Here is a 16,813-nt window from a genome sequence, read left to right as displayed (position 1 = left end):
ATTAGCCAGCAGAAACAGGACCTTGGCTGTGAGCCATTTAAGGTCCACTGATTTAAGAGGTTCAAATGGAAGTCGGCTTCCCAGTTGAGGACCCCCGAAATGAACACTGCCGATATTGCTGGCAGATGGCGTTCCGCTCAACAAAGGATTTTTGACTCTTCCATCATTGCCTTGCGGCTTCGAGTGACCCCTTGATGATTTATGTAAGCCACCGTGGTAGCGTTGTCTGATTGTACTTGAACAGGCCTGTTCCGTGTCAGGCAGGGCAAGAGTCAAAGCATTGAACACTGCCTGCAATTCCAGACTGCTTACCGGGAGGAGAGATTCCTCCCTGGTCCACTGACATTGGAGAGAGTGTTGCTCCAACACCGTGCCCCCAACCCCTCAGACTTGCATCTGTAGTCAGTAGGACCCAGTTGGGAATCCAGAAGGGACGGCCCCTTCTCACCTGCGGTCCCGTAGCCACCAGGTCAGAGACGGACGAACCTCCGGAGTCAAGATCATTTCAGACCTGATCCGATGAGTCAGGCCATCCCACTTGGAAAGGATTAACCTCTGTAGAGGGCGGGAATGAAATGGAGCGTACTCTACCATGTTTAACGCCAACAGCATGAGGCCTAGTACTTGCATCACCGAGTGTATTGACACTCTTGGGCGAGAGAGGAAGCATCTTATCCTGTCCTGAAGTTTCAGGACTTTCTCTGGAGGCAGAAACAGTCTTTGACTGTGTGTGTCCAGCAGTGCCACCAGGTGCACCATGCTCCGAGCAAGGACCAGCGAGGACTTCTTCCAGTTGACGAGCCACCCGTGGGCTTGTAGGAAGTTTACTGTCAGTTGTAGATGACTGAGGAGGACATATTGGGAGTTCGCCAGGATCCGCAAGTCGTCCAGATATGGCAGGATCCTGATTCTCAGACGACGCAGATGAGTCGTCATGGCCATAACCTTGGTGAAGATCCGAGGGACCGTGGCCAGTCCAAACGGCAGAGCCTGGAACTGATAATGAAGGTTGCCAATAGCAAACCGCAGATATTGCTGATGCGATACGGCAATAAGTATATGCAGATAGGCATCGTGTATATCTAGGGTTACCATATAATCTCCGGGTTCCACGCCAGTACAATCGAGCGCAGCGTTTCCATACGGAACTTGGACACTCTCACCCCGATGTTTTCCCTGTGGAACACAGTATATCCTGCTGCAGATATATCTATCTAGATAGATAGATATAATTAGTTTGTTTGTCTCAGCCTTGCAGCACAGCTTCTGGCGTGAACCACCCATACACATTTATACACTACACACTGCACTGCTGAGGCACAGCTGCATGCGCGGCCTCGCGGTGTTCCCGCATCACCATGACGTCGGTCGCCATGGAGATGCTCCCGCCCCGACCAGCGCGCTCACGGGCCCCTTCTACTGTACTTCATCCGGGGTCCTGGCTCCGGTGCCAGCCGCCGTTGCTTCCTTATCGGAGGAGGGTCCAGACAGGTACAGGCACCTGAGGGAGGATCGGCAATGGCCGCGGAGGACGCTGAGTGGGTGCTGGAGAGCGTGCTGGGCTTCCTTAGCTGCCCCGTCTGGACTGAGCCGGTGGCCGACTTTATAGAACAGAAATGCACAGGTACTAGCCGAGGACAGAGTCTCACCCCGCTCCCAACCGTGATGCCGTATTATTCTGCCTGTCCGCACTCCTCAGATGGACAGAGCAAAGGAAGGAACTACAAGTCCCAGCATGCACAGTTGGGAGCAGAGTGCTCAGTCACTAATACAGATACACGGGAGATGTCGGGGAAAGTGGTATATGATGACTGCAATGCATAACGTACAGGAGCGGGTGCTGCTGGGTGGCCCAGGTGCAGTCAGCATAGACCTGTGTGATGTAGAGTGCGTGTTGCTGTGTAGCCCAGGTGTAATGAGCATAGACCTGTGTAATGCTGGTGCTGATGGGTGGCCTAGGTGTAGTCAGTATCGACCAGCGCAAGTTACAGGAGCTGGTGCCCACATGTAGTCTGCATGGACCTGTGTAATGGACAGGAGCGGGTGCTGATGGGTGGCCCAGGTGTAGTCGGCATAGACCTGTGTAATGTACAGGAGCGGGTATTTCTGGGTAGCCCAGGTGTAGTCAGCATAGACCTGTGTAATGTACATGAGTGGTTGTTGCTGGGTAGCCAAGGGGTAGTCCGCATAGGCCTGTGTAATGTACAGGAGCGGGTGCTGATGGGTGGCCCAGGTGTAGTCCGTATCGACCAGCGCAAGTTACAGGAGCGGGTGCCCACGTGTAGTCTGCATGGACCTGTGTAATGTACAGGAGTGGGTGCCCACGTGTAGTCTGCATGGACCTGTGTAATGTACAGGAGCGGGTGCCCACGTGTAGTCTGCATGGACCTGTGTAATGGACAGGAGCGGGTGCTGCTGGGTGGTCCATGTGTAGTCGGCATAGACCTGTGTAATGTACAGGAGCTGGTATTGCTGGGTAGCCCAGGTGTAGTTGGTATAGACATGTGTAATGTACAGGAGCGGGTGTTGCTGGGTAGCCCAGGGGTAGTCTGCATAGACCTGTGTAATGTACAGGAGCGGGTGTTGCTAGGTAGCCCAGATGTAGTCGGCATAGACCTGTGTAATGTACAGGAGCGGGTGTTGCTGGGTAGCCCAGGTATAGTAAAATAGACCTGTGTAATGTACAGGAGCTGGTGTTGCTGGGTAGCCCAGATGTATTAAGCATAGACCTGTGTAATCTACAGGAGCGGGTGTTGCTGGGTGGCCTAGGTGTAGTCGGCATAGACCTGTGTAATGTACTGGAGTGGGTGTTGCTGGGTGGCCCAGGTGTAGTCAGCATAGACCTGTGTAATGTACAGGAGCGGGTGTTGCTGGGTAGCCCAGATGTAGTTGGCATAGACCTGTGTAATGTACAGGAGCTGGTGTTGCTGGTTAGCCCAGATGTATTAAGCATAGACCTGTGTAATGTACAGGAGCGGGTGCTGCTAGGTAGCCCAGATGTAGTCGGCATAGACCTGTGTAATGTACAGGAGCGGGTGTTGCTGGGTAGCCCAGATGTAGTCGGCATAGACCTGTGTAATGTACAGGAGCGGGTGTTGCTGGGTAGCCCAGGTATAGTAAAATAGACCTGTGTAATGTACAGGAGCAGTGTTGCTGGGTAGGCCAGATGTAGTTGGCATAGACCTGTGTAATGTACAGGAGCTGGTGTTGCTGGGTAGCCCAGATGTATTAAGCATAGACCTGTGTAATGTACAGGAGCGGGTGCTGCTAGGTAGCTCAGATGTAGTCTGCATAGACCTGTGTAATGTACAGGAGCAGTGTTGCTGGGTAGCCCAGGTATAGTAAAATAGACCTGTGTAATGTACAGGAGCGGGTGTTGCTGGGTGGCCCAGGTGTAGTCAGCATGACCTGTGTAATGTACAGGAGCGGGTGTTGCTGGGTAGCCCAGGTATAGTAAAATAGACCTGTGTAATGTACAGGAGCAGTGTTGCTGGGTAGCCCAGATGTAGTCAGCATAGACCTGTGTAATGTACAGGAGCTGGTGTTGCTGGGTAGCCCAGATGTATTAAGCATAGACCTGTGTAATGTACGGGAGCGGGTGCTGCTAGGTAGCCCAGATGTAGTCGGCATAGACCTGTGTAATGTACAGGAGCAGTGTTGCTGGGTAGCCCAGGTATAGTAAAATAGACCTGTGTAATGTACAGGAGCGGTGTTGCTGGGTAGCCCAGATGTAGTCGGCATAGACCTGTGTAATGTACAGGAGCGGGTGTTGCTGGGTAGCCCAGATGTAGTCGGCATAGACCTGTGTAATGTACAGGAGCAGTGTTGCTGGGTAGCCCAGGTATAGTAAAATAGACCTGTGTAATGTACAGGAGCGGTGTTGCTGGGTAGCCCAGATGTAGTCATCATAGACCTGTGTAATGTACAGGAGCTGGTGTTGCTGGGTAGCTCAGATGTAGTCAGCATAGACCTGTGTAATGTACAGGAGCGGGTGCTGCTTGGTGGCCCCAGTGTAGTTGGCATAGACCTGTGTAATCTACAGGAGCGGGTGTTGCTGGGTGGCCTAGGTGTAGTCGGCATAGACCTGTGTAATGTACAGGAGCGGGTGTTGTTGGGTGGCCCAGGTGTAGTCAGCATAGACCTGTGTAATGTACAGGAGCAGGTGTTGCTGGGTAGCTCAGGTGTAGTCGGCATAGACATGTGTAATGTACAGGAGCGGGTGTTGCTGGGTAGCCCAGGTATAGTAAAATAGACCTGTGTAATGTACAGGAGCGGGTGTTGCTGGGTAGCCCAGATGTAGTCGGCATAGACCTGTGTAATGTACAGGAGCGGGTGTTGCTGGGTAGCCCAGATGTAGTCGGCATAGACCTGTGTAATGTACAGGAGCGGGTATTGCTGGGTAGCCCAGATGTAGTCGGCATAGACCTGTGTAATGTACAGGAGCGGGTGTTGCTGGGTAGCCCAGATGTAGTCGGCATAGACCTGTGTAATGTACAGGAGCGGGTGTTGCTGGGTAGCCCAGATGTAGTCGGCATAGACCTGTGTAATGTACAGGAGCGGGTGTTGCTGGGTAGCCCAGATGTAGTCGGCATAGACCTGTGTAATGTACAGGAGCGGGTATTGCTGGGTAGCCCAGATGTAGTCAGCATAGACCTGTGTAATGTACAGGAGCTGGTGTTGCTGGGTAGCCCAGATGTATTAAGCATAGACCTGTGTAATGTACAGGAGCGGGTGCTGATGGGTGGCCCAGGTGTAGTCAGTATCGACCAGCGCAAGTTACAGGAGCGGGTGCCCACGTGTAGTCTGCATGGACCTGTGTAATGTACAGGAGTGGGTGCCAACGTGTAGTCTTCATGGACCTGTGTAATGTACAGGAGCGGGTGCCCACGTGTAGTCTGCATGGACCTGTGTAATGGACAGGAGCGGGTGCTGCTGGGTGGTCCATGTGTAGTCGGCATAGACCTGTGTAATGTACAGGAGCTGGTATTGCTGGGTAGTCCAGGTGTAGTTGGCATAGACATGTGTAATGTACAGGAGTGGTTGTTGCTGGGTAGCCAAGGGGTAGTCCGCATAGGCCTGTGTAATGTACAGGAGCGGGTGCTGCTAGGTAGCCCAGATGTAGTCGGCATAGACCTGTGTAATGTACAGGAGCGGGTGTTGCTGGGTAGCCCAGGTATAGTAAAATAGACCTGTGTAATGTACAGGAGCAGTGTTGCTGGGTAGCCCAGATGTAGTCAGCATAGACCTGTGTAATGTACAGGAGCTGGTGTTGCTGGGTAGCCCAGATGTATTAAGCATAGACCTGTGTAATGTACGGGAGCGGGTGCTGCTAGGTAGCCCAGATGTAGTCGGCATAGACCTGTGTAATGTACAGGAGCAGTGTTGCTGGGTAGCCCAGGTATAGTAAAATAGACCTGTGTAATGTACAGGAGCGGTGTTGCTGGGTAGCCCAGATGTAGTCGGCATAGACCTGTGTAATGTACAGGAGCGGGTGTTGCTGGGTAGCCCAGATGTAGTCGGCATAGACCTGTGTAATGTACAGGAGCAGTGTTGCTGGGTAGCCCAGGTATAGTAAAATAGACCTGTGTAATGTACAGGAGCGGTGTTGCTGGGTAGCCCAGATGTAGTCATCATAGACCTGTGTAATGTACAGGAGCTGGTGTTGCTGGGTAGCTCAGATGTAGTCAGCATAGACCTGTGTAATGTACAGGAGCGGGTGCTGCTTGGTGGCCCCAGTGTAGTTGGCATAGACCTGTGTAATCTACAGGAGCGGGTGTTGCTGGGTGGCCTAGGTGTAGTCGGCATAGACCTGTGTAATGTACAGGAGCGGGTGTTGTTGGGTGGCCCAGGTGTAGTCAGCATAGACCTGTGTAATGTACAGGAGCAGGTGTTGCTGGGTAGCTCAGGTGTAGTCGGCTTAGACATGTGTAATGTACAGGAGCGGGTGTTGCTGGGTAGCCCAGGTATAGTAAAATAGACCTGTGTAATGTACAGGAGCGGGTGTTGCTGGGTAGCCCAGATGTAGTCGGCATAGACCTGTGTAATGTACAGGAGCGGGTGTTGCTGGGTAGCCCAGATGTAGTCGGCATAGACCTGTGTAATGTACAGGAGCGGGTATTGCTGGGTAGCCCAGATGTAGTCGGCATAGACCTGTGTAATGTACAGGAGCGGTGTTGCTGGGTAGCCCAGATGTAGTCAGCATAGGCCTGTGTAATGTACAGGAGCTGGTGTTGCTGGGTAGCCCAGATGTATAAGGCATAGACCTGTGTAATGTACAGGAGCGGGTGCTGATGGGTGGCCCAGGTGTAGTCAGTATCGACCAGCGCAAGTTACAGGAGCGGGTGCCCACGTGTAGTCTGCATGGACCTGTGTAATGTACAGGAGTGGGTGCCAACGTGTAGTCTTCATGGACCTGTGTAATGTACAGGAGCGGGTGCCCACGTGTAGTCTGCATGGACCTGTGTAATGGACAGGAGCGGGTGCTGCTGGGTGGTCCATGTGTAGTCGGCATAGACCTGTGTAATGTACAGGAGCTGGTATTGCTGGGTAGTCCAGGTGTAGTTGGCATAGACATGTGTAATGTACAGGAGTGGTTGTTGCTGGGTAGCCAAGGGGTAGTCCGCATAGGCCTGTGTAATGTACAGGAGCGGGTGCTGCTAGGTAGCCCAGATGTAGTCTGCATAGACCTGTGTAATGTACAGGAGCGGGTGTTGCTGGGTAGCCCAGGTATAGTAAAATAGACCTGTGTAATGTACAGGAGCAGTGTTGCTGGGTAGCCCAGGTATAGTAAAATAGACCTGTGTAATGTACAGGAGCGGGTGCTGCTGGGTGGTCCATGTGTAGTCGGCATAGACCTGTGTAATGTACAGGAGCTGGTGTTGCTGGGTAGCCCTGATGTAGTCAGCATAGACCTGTGTAATGTACAGGAGCTGGTGTTGCTGGGTAGCCCAGATGTATTAAGCATAGACCTGTGTAATGTACGGGAGCGGGTGCTGCTAGGTAGCCCAGATGTAGTCGGCATAGACCTGTGTAATGTACAGGAGCAGTGTTGCTGGGTAGCCCAGGTATAGTAAAATAGACCTGTGTAATGTACAGGAGCGGTGTTGCTGGGTAGCCCAGATGTAGTCGGCATAGACCTGTGTAATGTACAGGAGCGGGTGTTGCTGGGTAGCCCAGGTATAGTAAAATAGACCTGTGTAATGTACAGGAGCAGTGTTGCTGGGTAGCCCAGATGTAGTTGGCAAAGACCTGTGTAATGTACAGGAGCTGGTATTGCTGGGTAGTCCAGGTGTAGTTGGCATAGACATGTGTAATGTACAGGAGTGGTTGTTGCTGGGTAGGCAAGGGGTAGTCCGCATAGGCCTGTGTAATGTACAGGAGCGGTTGCTGCTGGGTAGCCCAGATGTAGTCGGCATAGACCTGTGTAATGTACAGGAGCGGGTGTTGCTGGGTAGCCCAGGTATAGTAAAATAGACCTGTGTAATGTACAGGAGCGGTGTTGCTGGGTAGCCCAGATGTAGTCGGCATAGACCTGTGTAATGTACAGGAGCGGGTGCTGCTAGGTAGCCCAGATGTAGTCGGCATAGACCTGTGTAATGTACAGGAGCGGGTGCTGCTAGGTAGCCCAGATGTAGTCGGCATAGACCTGTGTAATGTACAGGAGCGGGTGTTGCTGGGTAGCCCAGATGTAGTTGGCATAGACCTGTGTAATGTACAGGAGCTGGTGTTGCTGGGTAGCCCAGATGTATTAAGCATAGACCTGTGTAATGTACGGGAGCGGGTGCTGCTAGGTAGCCCAGATGTAGTCGGCATAGACCTGTGTAATGTACAGGAGCAGTGCTGCTAGGTAGCCCAGGTATAGTAAAATAGACCTGTGTAATGTACAGGAGCGGTGTTGCTGGGTAGCCCAGATGTAGTCTGCATAGACCTGTGTAATGTACAGGAGCGGGTGTTGCTGGGTAGCCCAGGTATAGTAAAATAGACCTGTGTAATGTACAGGAGCGGTGTTGCTGGGTAGCCCAGATGTAGTCTGCATAGACCTGTGTAATGTACAGGAGCGGGTGTTGCTGGGTAGCCCAGGTATAGTAAAATAGACCTGTGTAATGTACAGGAGCGGGTGTTGCTGGGTAGCCCAGGTATAGTAAAATAGACCTGTGTAATGTACAGGAGCGGGTGTTGCTGGGTAGCCCAGATGTAGTTGGCATAGACCTGTGTAATGTACAGGAGCTGGTGTTGCTGGGTAGCCCAGATGTATTAAGCATAGACCTGTGTAATGTACGGGAGCGGGTGTTGCTGGGTAGTCCAGGTGTAGTTGGCATAGACATGTGTAATGTACAGGAGTGGTTGTTGCTGGGTAGGCAAGGGGTAGTCCGCATAGGCCTGTGTAATGTACAGGAGCGGTTGCTGCTGGGTAGCCCAGATGTAGTCGGCATAGACCTGTGTAATGTACAGGAGCAGTGTTGCTGGGTAGCCCAGGTATAGTAAAATAGACCTGTGTAATGTACAGGAGCGGTGTTGCTGGGTAGCCCAGATGTAGTCGGCATAGACCTGTGTAATGTACAGGAGCGGGTGCTGCTAGGTAGCCCAGATGTAGTCGGCATAGACCTGTGTAATGTACAGGAGCGGGTGTTGCTGGGTAGCCCAGGTATAGTAAAATAGACCTGTGTAATGTACAGGAGCTGGTGTTGCTGGGTAGCCCAGATGTATTAAGCATAGACCTGTGTAATGTACGGGAGCGGGTGTTGCTGGGTGGCCCAGGTGTAGTCAGCATAGACCTGTGTAATGTACAGGAGCGGGTGTTGCTGGGTAGCCCAGATGTAGTTGGCATAGACCTGTGTAATGTACAGGAGCTGGTGTTGCTAGTTAGCCCAGATGTATTAAGCATAGACCTGTGTAATGTACAGGAGCGGGTGCTGCTAGGTAGCCCAGATGTAGTCGGCATAGACCTGTGTAATGTACAGGAGCGGGTATTGCTGGGTAGCCCAGATGTAGTCGGCATAGACCTGTGTAATGTACAGGAGCGGGTGTTGCTGGGTAGCCCAGATGTAGTCGGCATAGACCTGTGTAATGTACAGGAGCGGTGTTGCTGGGTAGCCCAGATGTATTAAGCATAGACCTGTGTAATGTACAGGAGCGGGTGCTGATGGGTGGCCCAGGTGTAGTCAGTATCGACCAGCGCAAGTTACAGGAGCGGGTGCCCACGTGTAGTCTGCATGGACCTGTGTAATGTACAGGAGTGGGTGCCAACGTGTAGTCTGCATGGACCTGTGTAATGTACAGGAGCGGGTGCCCACGTGTAGTCTGCATGGACCTGTGTAATGGACAGGAGCGGGTGCTGCTGGGTGGTCCATGTGTAGTCGGCATAGACCTGTGTAATGTACAGGAGCTGGTATTGCTGGGTAGTCCAGGTGTTGTTGGCATAGACATGTGTAATGTACAGGAGTGGTTGTTGCTGGGTAGCCAAGGGGTAGTCCGCATAGGCCTGTGTAATGTACAGGAGCGGGTGCTGCTAGGTAGCCCAGATGTAGTCTGCATAGACCTGTGTAATGTACAGGAGCGGATGCTGCTGGGTAGCCCAAGTGTAGTCTGCATAGACCTGTATAATGTACAGTAGCAGGTGCTGCTTGGTGGCCCCGGTGTAGTTGGCATAGACCTGTGTAATGTACAGGAGCGGGTGTTGCTGGGTGGCCTAGGTGTAGTCGGCATAGACCTGTGTAATGTACAGGAGCGGGTGTTGCTGGGTGGCCTAGGTGTAGTCGGCATAGACCTGTGTAATGTACAGGAGCGGGTGTTGCTGGGTGGCCCAGGTGTAGTCAGCATAGATTTGTGTAATGTACAGGAGCGGTGTTGCTGGGTAGCCCAGATGTATTAAGCATAGACCTGTGTAATGTACAGGAGCGGGTGTTGCTGGGTGGCCTAGGTGTAGTCGGCATAGACCTGTGTAATGTACAGGAGCGGGTGTTGCTGGGTGGCCCAGGTGTAGTCAGCATAGATTTGTGTAATGTACAGGAGCGGTGTTGCTGGGTAGCCCAGATGTATTAAGCATAGCCCTGTATAATGTACAGGAGCGGGTGGTGCTGGGTAGGCCAGGTGTAGTCAGCATAGACCTGTGTAATGTATAGGAGTGGGTGGTTCTGGGTAGCCCAGGTGCAGTCAGCATAAACCTCTGTAATGTACAGAAGCCGGTGTTGCTAGATAGTACAGGTGTAGTCAGCGTAGACCTGTGTAATGTACAGAAGCCGGTGTTGCTAGATAGTACAGGTGTAGTCAGCGTAGACCTGTGTAATGTACAGGAGCGGGTGCTGCTGGGTGGCCCAGTTGTAGTCGGCATAGACCTGTGTAATGTACAGGAGCGGGTGGTGCTGGGTGGCCCAGTTGTAGTCGGCATAGACCTGTATAATGTACATGAGCAGGTTCTGCTGGTTGGCTGATGTGTAGTCGGCATTGGCCTGTGTAAGGTACAGGAGCAGGTGCTACTGGGGGACCCAGGTGAAGGACACACTATAGATATGTGGGTAATAATGGCACCTCAGCATAGACCTGTATAATGTACAGGAGAGGATGCTGCTGGGTAGCCCAGGTGTAGTTTGCATAGACCTGTATAATGTACAGGAGAGGATGCTGCTGGGTAGCCCAGGTGTAGTTTGCATAGACCTGTATAATGTACAGGAGAGGATGCTGCTGGGTAGCCCAGGTGTAGTTTGCATAGACCTGTATAATGTACAGGAGAGGATGCTGCTGGGTAGCCCAGGTGTAGTTTGCATAGGCCTGTATAAGGTACAGTAGCAGGTGCTTAGTGTTCACTCTAGGATTTTTTTAGGGCAGGGTGCTGAGCATTGAAGAGGGCACATTTTTATTTTGAAGGGCACATTGTTGATGTGACGCTTTGCACACAAAGCATAGCGCATATGTTTATAGTTTTTGTACATAGATTTTGCCCTTAGTAAATCATATACCCATGCATACATATAAGACACCTAACATTTTTACTGAGAAACATACTGTATATGTCCAGTCTTCTTGAAAGATTGGCTGTAGCATATACATAAGTAGATAATTATAAATGTCTCCAGTGCTGAGGTAGTTATAATCCGTATGTGTTCTAAAACAGAAAAGTTAAACAATGGGTTAAAATATATAGGAAAAAAAGAAGTCTGTTCTACTAGGGAAACTGTAAGCAGTACATGCTCACTGCTTACCCTGTTCTTTCCCTCTTATTAGAGTGCTGTGTTATTTACAGTGCCTCCTCTGCCATCCAGTTGGCTAAGGATAGAAATTGTGTTCCAATTTCAGAGGTGGGCAAGGAGTAGACGACAACATTGTAACATGCACTCTGACTGTTGCGTTCTGTTTACAAGGGGGCGATTTATGGTCCTGCAGGGTGCACTGAAAAAGGGCAGGGTGCTTTTTCACATTTCAAAAATGGGCAGGGTGCAGCACCCTGCTGAAACAGCCTAGAAGGAACACTAGGTGCTGCTTGGTGGCCCAGGTGTAGTTGGCATAGATAGACCTGTGTAATGTACAGGAGTAGGTGCTGCTGGGTAGCCCAGGCGTAAGCAGCATAGACCTGTGTAATGTGCAGGAGCGGGTGTTGCTGGGTGGCCCAGGTGTAGTCAACAAAGACCTGTGTAATATACAGGAGCTGGTGCTGCTGGGTGGTTCCATGTGTAGTCAGCATAGACCTGTGTAATGTACAGGAGCTGGTGCTGATGGGGACCCAGGTGTAGGACACGCAGTATAGATATACAGTATGGGGAATAATAGCATTTCAGCATAGACCTGTGTTAGAACCAGACTTATTGTAGCAGGATGAGAGAATGACTGCATGTGTTTGACATTTGCTATATGATAAACCTGGTACAGTCTGCACGTAATGTATATGTACATTCCTGCTAACCTGAGCCGTACCAGAAATGTTGTGCTCTTTGCATTTAAATTGGAATAATGTTGTAATAATTTTATTAGAACTTATGTTAAGGACACTTTCATACAAAACTACTTGTTAATGCCAGCCCCCTCCAGGTAGCAGACACGTACCTCCTAAACTAATCATCAGTTTGCTATGTAGCAGTAAATCGAAGCAAGTTTCACACATATTTTTGTTAGATTTATTACAGATTTGTCTGTTGCGTATGTCCTATCCCTAAGGGATATCTATCTATCTATCTATCTTTATTCCTGGCCGTACACGAGGACGACCAGCATCCAATCCGATTCCTCATACGATTTCGCTTCAATCCCCTGTGGATCCCATTGCTCATGATTTGGCTATTTTTCTGCATAAGATGAATCATACGATTGTATGCCTCGCCTAGCGTGTGATCACAAAAAAAATACATTTAAAGGGATGTTCATCGTATGCACCAACGTACGATGCGTCGTATGTGCATACGATTATGACGGATAATATGGGCTGCACGAATGATCATTTGATGCAACAACAGGGACCCACATCACATTGTAAGCCTACCGAAAACACATACGATGTGCACACAATGCCTCATACGAAGCGTTGAAATCTTACATACGGATCCGATATCGTCCTAATGTATGGCCAGCACATCTATAGCTGGCCATACAATAGGACGACCAGCATCCGATCCGATTCTATACAATCTATCAATCGATTGTGTGCCTCACAAAAAGCACGTGATCACCTGGAAGGAAATGCCACTCAAAAATTATGCTGATCGTATAAGATGCATTGTATGTGCATAAAACAAGGTACGCTGTGCATACGATTTCGCCAGATAATATGGGCCACACATATGATCTAAGGATGCAATATTCGACCCACGGGGCCGCGCATCGCATCATAATCATACCCAAAACATGTACCATGTGCACACAAAGCATCATATGATGCGTCTTAATCGTACATTTGTACGCGATATCGTACTAGTCTTTGGCCAGCATATTTATTTACACATATATGATGTCTACTTGAACACCTCCTGACAAAGCTTACTTTCAATATCCCTTCCTCCATTTTGCTGAATAGCTATGGGTGCCCTCACTGAATCCATGTTCAGCTTTGGGGAAACACCCAACCTGTTTTTAATTGCTGAAGCAGAGAGAAGTGGCATGAAGCCTGAGCTTGTAGAACCTAGGAGCCGTACAAAGGAAAGGGTGGTATTTCATGTTGGTGTCCTTCACTAAGATTGCACACTTCTTACATGCAGGTTGTGGTATACTGACGGTTCCTCTCCAAATTGTCCATGTAGCTATGGATTATTTCTATGTATTCTGCAGTTTCCATTATATATTTTAGTTTAATTACTAAAATCCTGACATTTCTGATTGCAGTTTTTGATGATGAAGAAGAGAACAAGTTGTCATACACAGAGATTCACAATGAGTACAAGGAAATGGTAAATATAGTCTTTTACTAATATGAATGGAAGATCAATATATAATTAGGGCCGAACAATTAGCTGCGAAAGAACCACAAATTTACTGCGAGTGGTGAAACGTGCCTATTCAATTGTCTGCGAAACCGGTTTCACTGTAATTTAACTGCAAATTTCAGTTCACCAACTGTGAGCAGGTGATAAACTTTTTTAATTTTTATAAACTGTATTTTAAGTTACAAAATGTCGGTATTTGGTTCAGAACCCCTGAGACGCCCCCTGAATGACTAATTAGGCACTTGGAAGTTTGATTTATTTTTAATTGGCTAATAATGACTTGTCATTTTTGGGGTAAAAAGTGCAAAATTATGGATATTGCTTTATCAGCGGGACAAGTGTTTTTAGACTTGCAGGTGGGACTTATCGGTCTGTTTCCACTTTAAAAAAAAAAAAAAAGTCCCCTGAAGTGACCCAAATATATACTTATACCCATTTTTATGTACCCCAAATTTAATGAGAGCATTTATTTTGCTGGGGAAAAAAATAGCTTTCTATAATTTTTGAAATTTAAAAAAAAAAGCATAGAACAGCCATTTGACCCAATTTAAGTACCAGAAATATTTTTATTCTAACAAATAATAAACTTCTATTACTGTTATCCAATGTTAGTTTAGCTTTTTTGGGGGGATATAGGCAAATTGACCAATTTTTCACTTTTGGCATCAATTTTTGCAGTAATCCCGTTTTGGGATTTTGTAATTAAATGCGCAGATCGCGGGTGCGTGCATAAAATATTTTTGTAGTGAAGAAGATGCAAATGCGGTGAAAATGCCAATCGAGGAAAATTACCTTGATTTGGCCGCTAATTGAATTTGCCTCTTATGCTGCTTTCAGATCGCAAATGCCGGATCCCACCCGGTAAGAGAAACGTATCCTTACCGGGTGGGATCCGGCATATGCGCTCCTTTGCTGGCTTTCCGACCCGGCAATATACCGGGTCGGTTGCCATAGCAGCGGGGGGAGCAGCAGGGGCGGGGGTGGAGGCGGCGCCGGGAGATGAGCTCATCTCCTGCGCCGCCTCTCCCTATGCTGCGAATGGGAGCCGTGTCGCATCGGAACGGCTCCCATTCACACTGCACCTGACCCGGTATTCAACCCGGTAATAACCCTTCTTTCTCTGACGTCCTAAGTGGATGCTGGGACTCCGTAAGGACCATGGGGAATAGCGGCTCCTCAGGAGACTGGGCACAACTAAAGAAAGCTTTAGGACTACCTGGTGTGCACTGGCTCCTCCCACTATGACCCTCCTCCAGACCTCAGTTAGAATCTTGTGCCTGGCTGAGCTGGATGCACACTAGGGGCTCTCCTGAGCTCCTAGAAAAGAAAGTATACTTTTAGGTTTTTTATTTTCAGTGAGATCTTCTGGCAACAGACTCACTGCTACGAGGGACTAAGGGGAGAAGAAGCGAACCTACCTGCTTGCAGCTAGCTTGGGCTTCTTAGGCTACTGGACACCATTAGCTCCAGAGGGATCGAACACAGGCCCAGCCTCGGTCGTCCGGTCCCGGAGCAGCACCGCCGTCCCCCTTACAGAGCAGCAATATTAAACACCTTGCTGGCATAAAACTCACATAATATAGTCTTAGAGGCTATATATGTGAAAAATACCCCTGCCAGATATCCATAAAAAAGCGGGAGAAGTCCGCCGAAAAAGGGGCGGAGCTATCTCCCTCAGCACACTGGCGCCATTTTTCCCTCACAGCTCCGCTGGAAGGATCGCTCTCAGGCTCTCCTCTGCAGTTTCAAGACTACAAAGGGTAAAAAAGAGAGGGGGGGCACTAAATTTAGGCGCAGTAGTATACATATAAGCAGCTATAAGGGAAAATCACTCAGTTATAGTGTTAATCCCTGTGTTATATAGCGCTCTGGTGTGTGCTGGCATACTCTCTCTCTGTCTCCCCAAAGGGCTTTGTGGGGTCCTGTCCTCAGTCAGAGCATTCCCTGTGTGTGTGCGGTGTGTCGATACGGCTGTGTCGACATGTTTGATGAGGAGGCTTATGTGGAGGCGGAGCAGATGCCGATAAATGTGAAGTCACCCCCTGCGGGGCCGACACCTGAGTGGATGGACTTGTGGAAGGAATTACGTGAAAGTGTCAACTCCTTACATAAAAGGTTTGACGACATAGCAGAAGTGGGACAGCCGGCTTCTCAGCTCGTGCCTGCCCAACTGTCTCAAAAGCCATCAGGGGCTCTAAAACGTCTGCTACCTCAGATGGCAGACACAGATGTCGACACGGATACTGAATCCAGTGTCGACGACGATGAGACTAATGTAACTTCCAGTAGGGCCACACGTTACATGATTGAGGCAATGAAAAATGTGTTGCACATTTCTGATGTTACCCCAGGTACCACAAAAAAGGGTATTATGTTTGGGGAGAAAAAACTACCAGTGGTTTTTCCCCCATCTGATGAATTAAATGAGGTGTGTGAAGAAGCGTGGGCTTCCCCCGATAAGAAACTGGTAATTTCTAAAAAGTTACTAATGGCGTACCCTTTCCCGCCAGAGGATAGGTCACGTTGGGAAACATCCCCTAGGGTGGATAAAGCGCTCACACGCCTGTCAAAGAAGGTGGCACTACCGTCTCCGGATACGGCCGCCCTGAAGGAGCCTGCTGATAGGAAGCAGGAGGCTATCCTGAAGTCTGTATATACACACTCGGGTATTATTTTAAGACCGGCTATTGCTTCAGCATGGATGTGCAGTGCTGCAGCTGCGTGGTCAGATTCCCTGTCGGAAAATATTGATACCCTTGACAGGGACACTGTATTGCTAACCATAGAGCATATAAAAGACGCAGTCTTATACATGAGAGATGCACAGAGGGATATTTGCCGGCTGGCATCTAAAATAAGTGCAATGTCCATTTCTGCCAGGAGAGGGTTATGGACTTGGCAGTGGACAGGGGATGCAGATTCTAAAAGGCATATGGAAGTTTTGCCTTATAAAGGTGAGGAGTTGTTTGGGGATGGTCTCTCGGACCTCGTTTCCACAGCGACAGCTGGGAAGTCAGCTTTTCTACCCCATGTTCCCTCACAGCCAAAGAAATTATCCGGTACAGTCCTTTCGGCCCCATAAGGGCAAGCGGGTTAAAGGCGCGTCCTTTCTGCCCAGAGGCAGAGGTAGAGGGAAAAACCTGCAGCATACAGCCTGTTCCCAGGAACAAAAGTCCTCCCCCGTTTCCTCTAAGTCCACCGCATGACGCTGGGGCTCCATAGGCGGAGCCAGGTACGGTGGGGGCCCGTCTCAAGAACTTCAGCAATCAGTGGGCTCGCTCACGGGTAGATCCCTGGATTCTTCAAGTGGTATCTCAGGGGTACAAGCTGGAATTCGAGACGTCTCCCCCTCGCCGTTTCCTCAAATCTGCCTTGCCAACAACTCCCTCAGACAGGGAGGCTGTGCT

The 16,813-nt window shown here is 49.7% G+C and overlaps 1 protein-coding gene across 1 annotated transcript in view; it reads left to right on the top strand.

Annotated features, from left to right (window-relative positions):
- The first annotated feature begins 1,377 nt into the window (after positions 1-1,377).
- The window catches only part of CFAP36 (cilia and flagella associated protein 36), a 61,543-nt gene continuing 46,107 nt past the window's right edge, over positions 1,378-16,813 (top strand). The window contains exons 1-2 of the mRNA XM_063918197.1: positions 1,378-1,624; positions 13,306-13,370. Of these exons, the coding sequence (XP_063774267.1) occupies positions 1,519-1,624; positions 13,306-13,370 (171 nt within the window). The 5' untranslated portion in view covers positions 1,378-1,518. The remainder of the gene's footprint in view (positions 1,625-13,305; positions 13,371-16,813) is intronic.

This window comes from Pseudophryne corroboree, chromosome 4, assembly GCF_028390025.1.
Source record: "Pseudophryne corroboree isolate aPseCor3 chromosome 4, aPseCor3.hap2, whole genome shotgun sequence".
Taxonomy (NCBI): Eukaryota; Metazoa; Chordata; class Amphibia; order Anura; family Myobatrachidae; genus Pseudophryne; species Pseudophryne corroboree.
This window is presented reverse-complemented; position numbering and strand designations above follow the sequence as displayed.